The sequence below is a fragment of the Salminus brasiliensis genome, chromosome 12 (assembly GCF_030463535.1).
Source record: "Salminus brasiliensis chromosome 12, fSalBra1.hap2, whole genome shotgun sequence".
NCBI lineage: Eukaryota > Metazoa > Chordata > Actinopteri > Characiformes > Bryconidae > Salminus > Salminus brasiliensis.
In genome coordinates, this window is record NC_132889.1 from 37,554,484 (window position 1) to 37,568,424 (window position 13,941).

The window sequence follows — 13,941 nt, forward strand, 5'->3', positions numbered from 1 at the left end:
TGTTGATACTGGAGAGCAGCTCACCACCTCCAGACTTCGAGAATACGGGTTGCCGTGGGAACCAGGCCTCGTAACCGCGGCTTTTCCTGTGCCGGTGTCCGCAGAAGAGGAGCTCAAACTCGGCAAGCGACGGAGAGAAAGCCAGGAAAGCAAACATGGAGCCACGTGAGGCTAAAAGCTAACGCTAGCCGATGCTGGCTTTTACCATCTCTTCTCTCAATCATTCGCTCCCTCCAAAACTAACTGTACGCCCTCAGCTGAACCAGACTGATCCCCAGTAGGGATCACAGCACTGATATTTTCGGGGACAGGGCTCTGTGAGCTGTAGTAGTGCTGTAAACCAGCCAATCAGAGCAGAGCTTATTGTTTTCCATTCTGAGGTAAAATAACAGGGTGGTAAACAGGGTTGTGAGCATTTGTCACCCCAACCAAACTCTCACACTTACTGTTTACACACAACAATATTTCGATTTTTAATCATTTAACTTATTACATACAATATATGTCCAAATGGCTACGAATGTTTGTGGACACCTCTCCTTATTCATGCATTAAACCGCCTCGAGAAAGTTACGTCAACAAAAGCAGGATAAACTCTAATACCGGAACAAAAACAACAAATAATGAGCAGGTGTCCCAATACTTTTGTCCATATAGTGTATGCTTATATTGGGTGTTGAGGTGGTTTCTAGTGCTTGTGTTATGCCCTGTATTGTGCTGTATTGCTGCTGTTGGTGTTGTCTGTTTAAATTCAAACCACACACACACACACACACACACACACACTTCTCATATAATAACACAGACTGTATTGCTCATCAAAGATTTGCTCATTAATAAACCTTTACTGAGAATATAGGCTGATATTATACTACATGCATGTATACCCTTACGCTGGCTCAGCAACTCTAAATTACTGTCCTTTAAAAATCCATCCTGATGGTCCGAAACTTGTACATGTCCCTATACTTATGTCCAAAAAGCAGAGAGAATAAAAATAAACAGTACATGACTAAATGAGGTCAATGCAGGCCGACCCCTACAGACAGTGTTTAGAACTTACTAAACACTTCTGTTACAACTAGCCTAGGTTTGAACGCACTCACAGCTGGTGCAACCGGGCCCTGGGCTATTAAAACGCTAAAATTAATAATGGTGAATAAATAAAAAAAAATATATATATATATATTGATTTGGATTATTGTGATATGTTGATTATGCAATTGAATCCCTCGGCCACCAAGAATTAAAACTGAAAGTAAAACTAAACTAAAATTACATAATGTTGATAAATGAAACTTCAAAGATGGCTAGTGGCCCCCTAGTCGCCCCCTAGTGGTTGTGTCTGAAACTGCCTCATCTGATGACGAATGAGTGAGGATTTCTCCTTCTGTTACATAATAATAATAATAATAATAATAATTAATGGTATGTATATGATGCTTTTCAAGAACCCAAAGCTGCTTTAAGAGATCAAACTTTCCAAACTGAGCATGTGTCTAAAACTGATCATTAACATTATAGTATCAATGCGAGGTAATATTGGAGATATATTGATTTTTGGCAATATCATCCAGCTTCAGTCCGAAGGGACAAAAATCAGCAGGACAGAAGACCCCCAGGAGCACGGCTGGACATCTCTGGACATCTCTGGTCTAAACAGAAGCCTATCATTAAGATCTAAGTTCAGCATATCTTGAGGTTGTCACAGTTGGGCTGCAGACCTGTCAGGCCTTCTCCTCACTGGCTCTGCTCAGCTTCAGGAGCTTCCTCTTCAAACACAGCCAGGCTCCTCCGGCCCGGAGGGTTGTAGACGATAGCGTCCACTTCCCCTCCGCTGTTGGCTGTTTTCTGGAAGTGGATCTCCAGCTGGTCCTGCAGGTTGTCCTGATCCATGACGGCAGGGATTCCGGTCAGCAGCACCGTCTTCTTGCAGGTTATGTTACAAGTCTGAGAGCGTGGGAAAGGAAAATGCAAAAGTTTGGGGACAGAATTCTGATGTTCTCATTGGTGCTTTAGTTTAAATGAACCCTGTTTTAAATGGTTCTGTAAAGGTTCTTTAGACCCTTGGTAAAACCCTCTGTTAGTGTGTGGCAGTGAGGTGGTACCTATGGTGCATCATTCAAATACACTAGGTCAGGAGTCTAGGCAGGTACAGGCCGTCCTCTCACCTGGAGAACTGTGATGCTGCCGTTGAGGAAGGGGGTCACTTTCACTTTGTGTTTTTTGCCTCTTTCCATCTCGACCTCGTGAGTCTGTTTATCTGTGAGGCCTTTAGCAACTAGAGAGAGAGAGAGAGAGAGAGAGATAGCCTGAACCCCTCCGCACACTAACAGACATTCTTCTCTAAATACATACACATATATTAATAAACACACACACACACACACACACACACACACACACACATATATATATATATATATATATATATATATATATATATATATATATAATAGAAATATATATAGAAATAGAAATACACACATATATATAAATACACACACACACACACACACACACACACACACATATATATATATATATATATATATATATATATATATATATATATATAGCTGCTGTCCAATAAAAAACATCTCTATTATCTCTCTTAACTCTAGTATCTCTATTTTTTGTCAGTTTATAAAGTAAATAATTCTAGAGGAATGGACCAATAACAAATGCTCCAAATGAACTTGGAATATTAACTTCCAATGAAATGAGGTTTTGTCCTTCTGGAGATACATGTTTTTCTTGCACAGCGATGATATAGAAATATAATATCATATGTGTGTGTGTGTGTGTGTGTGTGTGTGTATTTGTAGAATAATGTTTGTTTGCAAGGGGTATATATATATATATATCTATATATGTACACTCATACAAAAGCTTCTATCTCCCAAATATCAACTTTACATCAGAGGGGAAAAACCTTCTTAATTTTTAATGGAAGCCAATGTAAGCTGTTATGGTCATTTTGAAGCATTTCTATTGGTCCACTTATCATAACATTCTGATACAATATATATATATATATATATATATATATATATATATATATATATATATATATATATATATATAATATTATAAAACCATATCATATTAATAAACAGCAACAACCTTAAGGTGTGTAAATACTCTAAACATCTAGTCAATATTTAAAAAACAATGTGCCAGCAAGAAGATATTTATGAATAAATGATGGACTGTAATTATGAATCCACAGCAGATTCACATGATCAAAAAGGGAAAAACTGTAAACAGTATTAGAGTGACTCCACTGCAGTAGGTGTGATCAGCTACAATGTAAGTTACCCTAGCGTTCAAAAGTATGATATTAAAGTACTCCAACTAAAACCCGACTGGCTATGGAATAAAATGTGTAAAATTACAATAATTTGATGTTTATTAAGTAAAATTAGTGTAAATAATATAGTTTTTGACTTCTATTATTTATATTGTGTAAATATTGATAATTCATGTAGAGTGTCTTGCTATCCCTTTGCTGCTGTGACAGTTTCCCCACTGTGGGACTAATAAAGGATTATCTTATCTTAAAACTTAATAGGTAAATTTAGGTAAATTTTAAATCAGGGAAAATTTAAAACAGGTAAATTTATGTAATTTTAAAGAATTGTGTAGGAAATGGTAGAAATGTTAGACAAGTTCAGAATTTGATTAAATTTCACTAAAATTTACATTTATTTACATTTAGTTATAACACAGTTAATATCCAGTTATCAAGTTCTGATATTACCAATAAAGTCTAATCTTCAGGAAACTTATATTTTTCAGTTGATGTATAGAGGCAGATAACTTGACTATGATCAATAATAATATGTCATTTAACAGATAATTATATTTACAGCATTTGTCTTGTTGGCATGATGTGAATCTGGCAGTTGTTCAGTACACTGTATCAGAATGGGCCAATAGAAATGCTCCAAAATTACCCTGAATAAAGTCTTTTTACATTGACTTCCATTCAAAGATGAGCTTTTGTTCCACCAGTGGGCCTGTATGGGGGGGCCCAAGTGGGAACCAGAACAGTTTGTCCTCGGGTTCCACATTGGCCCCACATATGGATGCCCACTAGGGTCAGGGATGGGACCAGCAGGGGTTAAACGTGGGCCCCATCTGGGTTATACACTGCACACTATGATAAAGGTGGGCTTCCCCAATGGGGCCCAATAACAACACATGGACCAACCCACCTCATCTGGAACCCACCTAGCCCACGTTCCAGCCGTGTGAGGGGGAGGGTGGTGCTGGTTCTCAGTACACTACAACTACCTCTACATACAGTAGAATTGCTGATTGTGTGTGTGTGTGTGTGTGTGTGTGTGTGTGTGTGTGTGTGTGTGTGTGTCATGTACGCACTGTTGCTGTCCATGAAGGTGATGACCACGTTTCCAGCATCCTCCAGCATGTCTGTCTCTTCCACCTCCCCTCCTCCGTTCTTCGACTTGGAGAAATGGATTTCCAGCTTGTCCAGGATCCGGTCCACGCTTTCCTTCTTGGGCAGGTTGGAGACGAGGATGCGGTGCGGACACACCTGGGTGTCCAACTGAACCAGAGAGAGAGAGACAGGAACACACACAGTTCACCCAACCCTGCAAGGTCTCTGAGGGGTTCACACCTGACATGCCTCTTCTGAATCATAGCTCATCAGTCCAGACCTGGATCTGTCAGCCTGTCCAGAAATGCATGTGTACAGCTGTCCATGAGGGGGCGCTCAGAGTGAGCCGTATTTACGCAATTCTGATTTCTGCTGTGGTATCTAGGCAGCCAGGCAAGCTCTCTTATTGGTCAGGCCTTGAGATGCTGGACCTTGCAGTGTGGTAGGACCAATTTAACGAGTAAATGCACCACTCTAGGCCTTCTTGAGGTTCTCAAGGTTCTAGATACTTTACTGACTGTGAGAGCGAGCAGTAGTGTGAGCAGGTTTTAACCAAGGTGTACATTCTTAAAAAATAAAGGTGCTTCGAATGATTTTTTGAGCGATACCATTAGGGTTGCAAAGTTCTGATAAATTTCCGATCAATTTCCAGTAAATTATTGGTAACTTTTCATGGGAACTCATTTGGAAATATTCCAAAATGTAAACTTTCCATGGAAATTTTGGGAACTTTATAAAATTATGGGAACTTATCAGAATTAGCAGGAAATATTGGATCATTTAAAAGAACTTTATCATACACTAACATCAATGTACTGTTTTTTTGTCAACAGCAGACATGAAGCCATAACAACACAATTAAATTTACGGGGAAATAACAGGTAATTATTGGAATTCACTCAAATGAAGGCGTGAATATTTTCCACAAGTTAGTGGTGAGTGTCCGATTTCTAAAAATCATCTGGACATATGCTGTACATGTGATGGAGGAATATGGAGGAATGAACAGTGAGGGCAGGGGGAGTGGTCTTGTCAATAGCCTTGTATTGTGCCATGTGCCTGGGATTGAGGAGCAGCTTTGCTATTCACGCAGGTTTGGTATCATATCTAATTATTTTAGCCAAGATTATGATTCGGTATCTTTTTAATGGAGACGGACCACACCCCAACTCATTACACCTCTTCATTACTACGCACTGTACAGCTGCTCCTCTCTCCTCTCCTCTCTCACTGCTCCTCCCGATGGTCTAATTTTATCCATCCTCTGCCCGGCAAAAGGGGGGTCTGGTTTCAGGTCCCATCAGCTCGAAGTCCTGAACTGAGCCCCCCTGAGTTCTCCTCCTTGCCTCGGTCAAGTCAAGTGAAATTTATTTGTAGAGCTTTTTACAACTGTTGTCGTCACAAAGCAGCTTTACATAATTAGTAATTAATAAAAGACAGAAAAGAAATAACGTAAGACATGAAGGATCAAAGACCCCCAGTGAGCCCCAACAGTGACAGTGACAAGGAGAACCTCCCTCAGAGCTGGAGGAAGAAACCTTGGGATGAGCCAAGACTCACAAGGGGGACCCGACCCGTCCTCCTCTGATCAGAACTATTTATAAATTATTGATTAAAGTCCCCAAACCATCTAAACTGTTGAACTGCTCTGATCATAATCATAATATATTAATCATGGTGTAGTAGAACTTAATATAGTCATGGCAGTGATGGTCAGAGGAATGATGGGTAATAGTGGTGATATTAATAATGGCAGAGAGTTAAGAGTCCAGTGTGGTCCAAACTTCGCAAACCAACGATACAAACGTTTCTCATCTTTAGCTTTGAATATTTCCGTTAATTCCAGTTAATTCCTGTTAATTCCCATGGTAAATTGGGAATTAACAGGAATGGGAATGTGGAGAACCTTTGCTTGAAGTTCTTACCAGTTTCTGAGATTCTTCACATTCCCATTCTTCTCAATTACAATCACAATTCTATATGGAAACAAAAGCTTTTTTATGGCATCTGGGGTTGCAAAATTCCCGGGAATTTTTAAAGTTGGGAAATTTATCATAGAAATGAACGGGAATTAACGGGAATATTCAAAGCTAAAGGTGAGAAATGTTTATATAGTTGGTTTGTGTAGTGTGGACCACACTGGACTCTCTGCCATTAATAATATCACCACTATTACCCTTCATTCCTCTGACCATCACTGCCATGACTATATTAAGTTCTACTACATCATGATTATTATATTATGATTATGATCAGAGCAGTTCAACAGAATAGATGGTTTAGTAACTTTAATCAATAATTAATAAATAGTTCTGATCAGAGGAGGACGGGTCGGGTCCCCCTGTGAGTCTTGGTTCCTCCCAAGGTTTCTTCCTCCAGCTCTGAGGGAGGTTCTCCTTGCCACTGTTGGCGTTGGGGCTCACTGGGGGTCTTTGATCCTTCATGTCTTCTTACGTTATTTCTTTTTGTCTCTGTCTTTTACTAATGACTTATTATGTAAAGCTGTTTTGTGACGACAACAGCTGTGAAAAGCTCTACAAATACATTTGACTTGACTTGACTGAGGCAAGGAGGAGAACTCCAGAAATTTGGGCTGGAGTTCAGGGCTGATGGCCAGACCCCAGAATCTCAGAAACTGGTCTATTGGGTTTATAAAGACATGGTTCTTTATAAACCCAAGGTTCCTCTACTGCATCGCTCAGAGAACCATCAGAACCATCTGAAGCCATGTTTTCTTTACTTTCACACAGACGACATCTTATCTATCTTATCTATCTTATCTTAAAGGACTATCTTATCTTATCATAGAGGGTGACGTACCTCCACTCCACTGGGCACCAGGAAGCGCACCGGCTCAGCCTGCACTACAATAGAGCACTCCCCTAGAGCCACCTCGTGCTCCTTCAGAGCCAGGATCTTCTCAGCCACTGCCGGGGAAAAACAGAGGGCAGCTAAAGGTTACCCTGGAAACAGAGGACTGCACCGTAGCAAACACCTGCGCTACAGGTGAGGAGTAAAGAGTGAGGTGAGCAGTTTCCTGAATGCTCGTTAAGCAGTTTATCACATCACTCTGGACTCGTGCAGCTGGCTCCTCCCCCAGCTGCTCCTGTAGGAGGCTAAAGAAGCCTTCATTAGGAGTTATTAAATGGTAGGAGGAGGCCATAAAGCCTGGAGGAGGAGCTGAACCCCCTTCTTGTCTATTTGCTTCATTTTGTTTTATTTTGGTTGATTAATAACTAGTTCACAAAATGTCAAAGCAGCCCAGCTCATATTTATAAAAATATGTATAACAATTTTTTTTATTATTAATAATAATATGCTTTATGGATAATTATATTTAAAGCATTAGGGCTGATTAGAAATGGACCAATAGAAATGCTCCAAAATGACCTGGACCCAGATAGCATGTCCATGTGGGGCCTGTATGAGAAGCCTGACTGGGACCCAGACCATCTTTCCTCAAGCAGTTCGGCTGCTGAATGAACACACTCACTCTGCACCCTGCACTTACGACTGGAACTCTTATGCCCCCACACACACACACCCACAAAGACCCCTCCCCCCCCACACACACACCCACCCCATAATGTAAACACTGAGATTACATCAAACCTGTACATTTACCTGCTTAAACCAGCGCAGTACTGTACATAGAGAGTGTGTATAGTGTGTGTGTGTGTGTGTGTGTATAGTGTAAGTTAATGTATATATATTCAGTATTTCTACACCTGTGTAATGTGACGCGACAATAAACGTAATCTGAATTATGAATATATGAATATAATAATGACTGATTAAGCGTTTCTGGTGTTTATCAGTGATATATAGGTCACACAAAAGGTCAAAGCAGTCCTTTCTGACCTCCAGTGTACAGTCCTGTCCCACAGTTTGGGCACTCCTGTTCAATCGCTGTACATACGTGAGGAAATGCTCTATTTTGCACATTTCATTTTAACTGGGGTTTACACTCGGAGGCATCTTCACTTTCAGTGCAGCGAAATGAAGCAAAGGGAATCAAAAATAACGAATGTATAAATGTAGTAAACCATTAAGATATAAAAACAATACGATCAAATAATAAATCATGCCTGAAACCATAAATAAACCTATAAACCTAATCTAGAACTGAACAGAGCTTCTGAATTTCTCCCATGCATACCTTCCTCCTCCTCAAAGGTGATGAGTGCGGTTCCTCCCTCCATCGGGTACATAATGCGGGGTTTCATGTCGAAGCTCAAAGCGTTAGCCCCGTCAGCCGTCTTCCCGTTAAACACGACCTTCTTCTCCGGCACTGCGGTGGACACCTGCAGAACCACAGTCATTATTCATTCTCTTTACGCTCCTAAATACATAAAGCTGCTACAGGCGATTCTCCAAGCGATAAAGCCTGAAGAACCACCCGTGTTTGTGAGGGTGAAGAACCTTCACAACCCTCTTCAAAGGTTATTCACCCTCACACATCTCATGTGGGGCTCACATGGGTGAAACGTGGGGGCATGGGCTCATGAGTGGGTTTCTATTTGTGTTGGTACTGGGACACATTGGGCTTCCCGAATTCTTACAGCAAACCATAATCTCATATAGACCCATATGCAGTGTACAACCCATCACTGAACCCTGGGGGAATCATATGTGGGGCCTATGTGGTTCTGGGTCCCTGTTGGGCCACCCATACAGGCCTCACACGGACATGTTAGCTGGGTTGTTTTCAGGCCAAACCTCTGTCTGCTGCCTCAGGTTCTGATTGGTTTCGTCCATAGTCTTCAGTTTCTGTTCCATGCTCATGACCTCCACCTTCAGCCTGCTGTGCTCCTGTTTTAGACCTTCCAGCTTCTCCTACCGGGAGAAACAAAAGCTTGTATGTCAGTGTAAAGCCCCTTGGCGTGTTGTAGTCATTCACAAATCCTGCCTCCCACTTTTTAGTCACGCGATTAGGGTTGCGAAGGGGTTCTGATAAATTTCGGTAAATTTCCGGTAACGCTCCATGGGAACTTTAGCTCAGGGACTTTGGAAATATTCTAAAATGTAAACTTTCCATGGAAATTTTGGGAAATTTGGGAATTTATTGGAATTAATAGGAAATCTTGAATAATTTAAAGAAGCTATATCATACATTATCATCAACAGCAGACATGAAGGCATGACAATACAAATAAACCGTTGACTCCTGGTTCGAGTGTTAGCTCATGGTCTCACCTGCTCCTTCTTCACTGCCAGCTCTTGCTTCCTCTTCTCGTCCTCCAGGCTCCTCCTCATGTTCACAACTCGCTCCTGGAACTTCTTGGTAAACTCAACATTACTGTCCCTGCCCTCGAGGAGCACCCTCTGTTCCGCCTGCAGGGCACTGTGCTGTTTCTGTGGACGTATGAACAGCGTAAAGCATCGCTGACCAGCTGGAGATTCCCATAAACTCTAACACCATATTTTTCACGCTGCCTTCTAAAATGGCACCGACTTACGAGACAGTACAGGCAGCGAGGCAGTATCAGACACAGCCGTCAAGCTCTGTTTAATGTAAATGACCACCGGTCTGATTGGCTGCCCTGCACTCATTCAGAGCCTCATTCAGAAAACAGCCCGAGCTGAAACACTCCTTATAACATCAGCGTGAGTGGGAGGGGCTAAACTGCTGTACGACGAATAGGCGGGAATACAATGGATTCGGGAAGTCGAGACCCCCCCCCACCCATCATTCTGTACTCGATATCCCACAATAAGAAAGTGAAAAACTGAAAACGAATTTATTAAAAAGGAAAAACTAAAATATTGCATTGACATAAGTATTCAGACGCTTTACTTAGTACTTAGCTGAAGCACTTTCAGCAGCGATTACAGCCTCCAGTCTTTGTGGGAACGATGACACAAGGTAAGCACACCTGGATTTAAAGATTTTCGCTCTCAAGCTCCGTCAGGTTGGATGAGGACCGTCAGTGGAGCTCTGAGTCAGAGCTGTCCCTGTGTTTGTCGTCCTGGCTGTGTGCTTAGGGTCACTGTCTTGTTGGAAGGTGAACCTTTGGCCCAGTCCAGAGGTCCAGAGCACTCCGGATCAGGTTTTCATTAAGAAGATCTCTGTACTTTGCTCCATTCAACTTTCCCTCAACCCTGACCTGAATACCACCCCCACAGCACGATGCTACCATCACCATGCTTCACTGTACGGATGGTATTACTCTAGCCTGAACGTAAGAGAATGTGAAGTGGAAGTGGAAGGGTCTGAAGACGTCCCGAATGCACTGTATGTATTTGGACTGTATGAACAGGGTTTCAGAACTACTTTTATTTCTGTTAGGAGCCTTTAAAGCCCAGCTTTAGGAGGAATCACAAACCTTGAGCTTCTCGATTTCCTTCTGAATCTTATGAAGACTTAAATCTTCAGTTACAAGCGAGAAATCCTGAAACGAGACACGAGACACAGCGTGAGAGTACAGACTGCAGTACACAGCATAACAACACACTCACGTTTTCATTTTATTATCATGACTGCTCTCCTGTTTTTGGATAGACTGTTTAAATAACTGTTGAGATCATTTGCACAGTGTGTAAATGTATAAAACAGCTTGTGTTTTTACTTTTTGTTTATATTTACATAATTTTTATGAATGTTTTATTTATTGATGTTTTTATTGATATTTTTATTGTAAGTGTGAGCAGCGTTGGATTGCTTCTTAATTTCGTTGTGCAATGAAAATAAAAGTATCTTAACTTAACAATATAAAACCATTATTATTTAAATTTAAGGTCACAAAATGTTAAATGAGTCCAGAATGAAGAATTAAAATAACTGATAAATCTGTAGATTTAATTTAATACAAATACAACCCAGAATTGATCCTAATTCTGAAGTGGTGATTAATTCAATGCTTCATATGCATAACTTTATTTTAATTGATAAAAATATAAATTTCCTGTTTTTATAGTTATTTTATTACTTTTTACTATATTTACTTGTCTGTTTCCTTGTTTCAGCTACAATTTCAGTTCTATTTACTTTTATGTACTTATTATTATTACTATTATTACTTTTATTATTGTTATTAACTGGTTCTATTACTATATTCTGCTTTTATTTGACTATTCCCAATTTCTTCTCCTAAATTGTTTCTATTCCCATATTTGATTTGAATCTTAATTAAACATTAAATGTGTAGTTCTGATTATTCTATTATTATGTATTTATTATTATGTATTATTCTATTAATGTATTTGTGCTGTAAACGATCATCTGCACCGAAAATCAGGATTGCCCTCAATGAATTTCTGAAGGAAAATAATAATTGAATGGTTAATTGATAATTGAATATGAAGGCAATATCAATGACTTGATAACAACAACAACAATCATAATAATAATAATAATAATGTAATTATTACAGTATATTAATTACTTCACTTCTTGTTTATAGAAATATTAAGTCAAATGTTTAAACATGCGTTTGGAGAATTAATTACAATATTTAAACCTTTTTTATTTAATTACTTTTATATATATATAGTAATTAATATATTATATATCATTAACTAGTTATATATTCATTATTATTATTTTTATTATTATTCCTGATATTTGATGTTACACTTTTGAATGCTAGTTTAGTTTAGTTGTTTAGTTGATTTTCTAAGTATAAATACGCTCATCTTCTACAAACCCCTCTCCAGCTGTTAATAAACAGTTGCTGATTAATCACTGAACTAAACAACATTATCAAATATGAAATCTATACAAACGTTATGGCATCTACTGTGTTACGTTATACTGGTTTATATTATGTTCACCTCAGTAAATAAACAGAAATGTGCTGGAAAAGGTCAAAAGGTCATATTTAAGGTTTGTCTTCAGAGAGTTTCTTGACAAACACACACGTCATTAAACACCACAGAGCTGAACACGACGTCCTTATGAACTGCGGCCCTTTACCTCGTCAAAGGACATCTTCTGACAGCAGGTGACCCTCCTGAAAGACACAACAGATGAAGCTCTAACTCAGAAATGTGGTGTTCCTGTAAGAGCAGAGCCCCTCCGACACACAGGACCACTCTCTACAGCAGGGTGAAGGTGAAAGTGAAGAGCAGAGCTGAGCAGATCAGATCAGATCAGAGCTGAACTACAGGCTAAGCAGGAAACCACAGAACCTGTTTACTCATAAACTAGCCAACCAGGCCAAGCCTGGAGCCTGAGGATGACCAAATCTGACCACTCACTGAGCCTCAGCTGGCTAAGATCATTGCTTTTAGGGACTCTCACCTTGTCTCACACACTTCTCTAGAGTAGCTTCTGCTCTCAGGTGACTGTCCAGCTGCTGCTCCTCTCTGGCTGCTTCTCAGGTGATCGTTTACAGCAGATGCTGGACAGGTGTACTTCACTGCTCTCTCTCTCTCTCTCTCTCTCTCTCTCTCTCTCTCTCTCTCTGTCTCTCTCTCTCTCTCTCTTTCCACTAGCTTTGCCCTGAATATCACTTCTCCTCGTTTAATAAACAGAGTAAACAGCAGGAGGACTCACCACGACGCTGCGAGCTGCTTTACTTTCACTTTCGTTTCTTCGTTTCTTCCAGTTGCACGGCGGTGTAGCAGAGGACGTGACGTCACTGCATGTTTTTCTTATTATAATCGAAAGTCTCAAAAGTATTAGCTAACATAACATTCATTCCTCAGGTAGAAGTGAGTGGAGATACTAGGGTTTAAAAGACTTCTATAGAAGCTGAAGTATCAACTGAAGCTTTTTACTCCAGTAAAAGTGTAAAAGTACTGGTTTCAGAACCACTTCAAGTAGAAAAGTAAAAGTAATGGAAGGAGAACAAAGACCTGCAGTTTAGACCTCACCACAGGGGTATATAGTGCACTACCCCCCCCCCCCTCCCCAAAACCCCATTTCTCTAAAAGTCATAATGAGGAGAATGATCTATTAAAATGTTGATGTTAAAAATGTTGGGCTGCACTAGGCTCCTGTTTCAGCTGCAGATCTGCCCATTGAAAATGAAGCATTTCAGTAATATCAGCTCTATTAAAGGAGCGTCTCTGTGCTCTACTGAGCATCAACATGAGCTTCATGGAGGAAAATATGAGGAGTCGTTGTCTAGAAGTTCTGTAAAGCTGCAGAAAGTCAGACTTCAGAGGCGTGTGATCAATAAGCTTTATTGGAATGTAAATGTGGGGCTCAGTCGGGACGTTTCACTGCAGCTCTCTTGAGTCTCTGCCACGGACACAGTCTTCATACTAGACTACAGACGTCTGCTGTGAGCTCGCTGGAGAGTGACGGGACGTGTGCAGGTGTGATGATCTCTTATAAACCAATAGGGAGTCAGAATGGAGTCTGTTTATACTTCTCATCCAATCAGGATCAGACTCACACTTTCCGGATGGAGAGATTTATCTGGAGAGGGTTTTTATTGATGACGAGCCGGAATGAAAACTAAGGGAAATGAAATAGGAGAAATGAGGCTGATTTTAAAATGTAAGGAGGAGAAAGTTCAGATAATTGGGTGAAAATGGAAGAAGTGGAAGTAATAAAGAATTACTGCAGTAAAGTTTAGAGAACCAGC

At 40.2% G+C, this 13,941-nt stretch overlaps 2 protein-coding genes across 3 annotated transcripts in view; one reads left to right on the forward strand and one right to left on the reverse strand.

Moving 5' to 3' along the window:
- The window catches only part of rpl27 (ribosomal protein L27), a 404,812-nt gene that overhangs the window by 27,769 nt on the left and 363,102 nt on the right, over window positions 1–13,941 (forward strand). The window lies entirely within an intron of this gene.
- On the reverse strand, window positions 449–12,958 carry ifi35 (interferon-induced protein 35). Of its 2 annotated transcripts, none has more exons than XM_072693289.1 (10): window positions 12,903–12,958; window positions 12,321–12,357; window positions 10,732–10,797; window positions 9,602–9,760; window positions 9,125–9,241; window positions 8,565–8,709; window positions 7,226–7,332; window positions 4,387–4,573; window positions 2,172–2,281; window positions 449–1,950 (listed from the first exon to the last, which is right to left on the reverse strand). In XM_072693289.1, the coding sequence occupies exons 2-10, from the start codon at window positions 12,333–12,335 to the stop codon at window positions 1,741–1,743; spliced, it is 1,116 nt and encodes a 371-aa protein (XP_072549390.1). In that variant the 5' UTR covers window positions 12,336–12,357; window positions 12,903–12,958; the 3' UTR covers window positions 449–1,740. The 2 variants fall into 2 exon arrangements, with proteins under 2 accessions (XP_072549390.1, XP_072549391.1); XM_072693290.1 differs by lacking the exon at window positions 12,903–12,958 and adding an exon at window positions 12,648–12,894.

Bases quoted from the DNA above. Each gene is read 5' to 3' on its own strand.
- ifi35 (XM_072693289.1), bottom strand. The intron at 8,710-9,124 runs GTTTGGCCTGAA...GTGGTTCTGCAG, and splicing joins ACCTGAGGCAGCAGACAGAG to GTGTCCACCGCAGTGCCGGA. The intron at 7,333-8,564 runs GTATGCATGGGA...TTTCCCCGGCAG, and splicing joins CACCTTTGAGGAGGAGGAAG to TGGCTGAGAAGATCCTGGCT.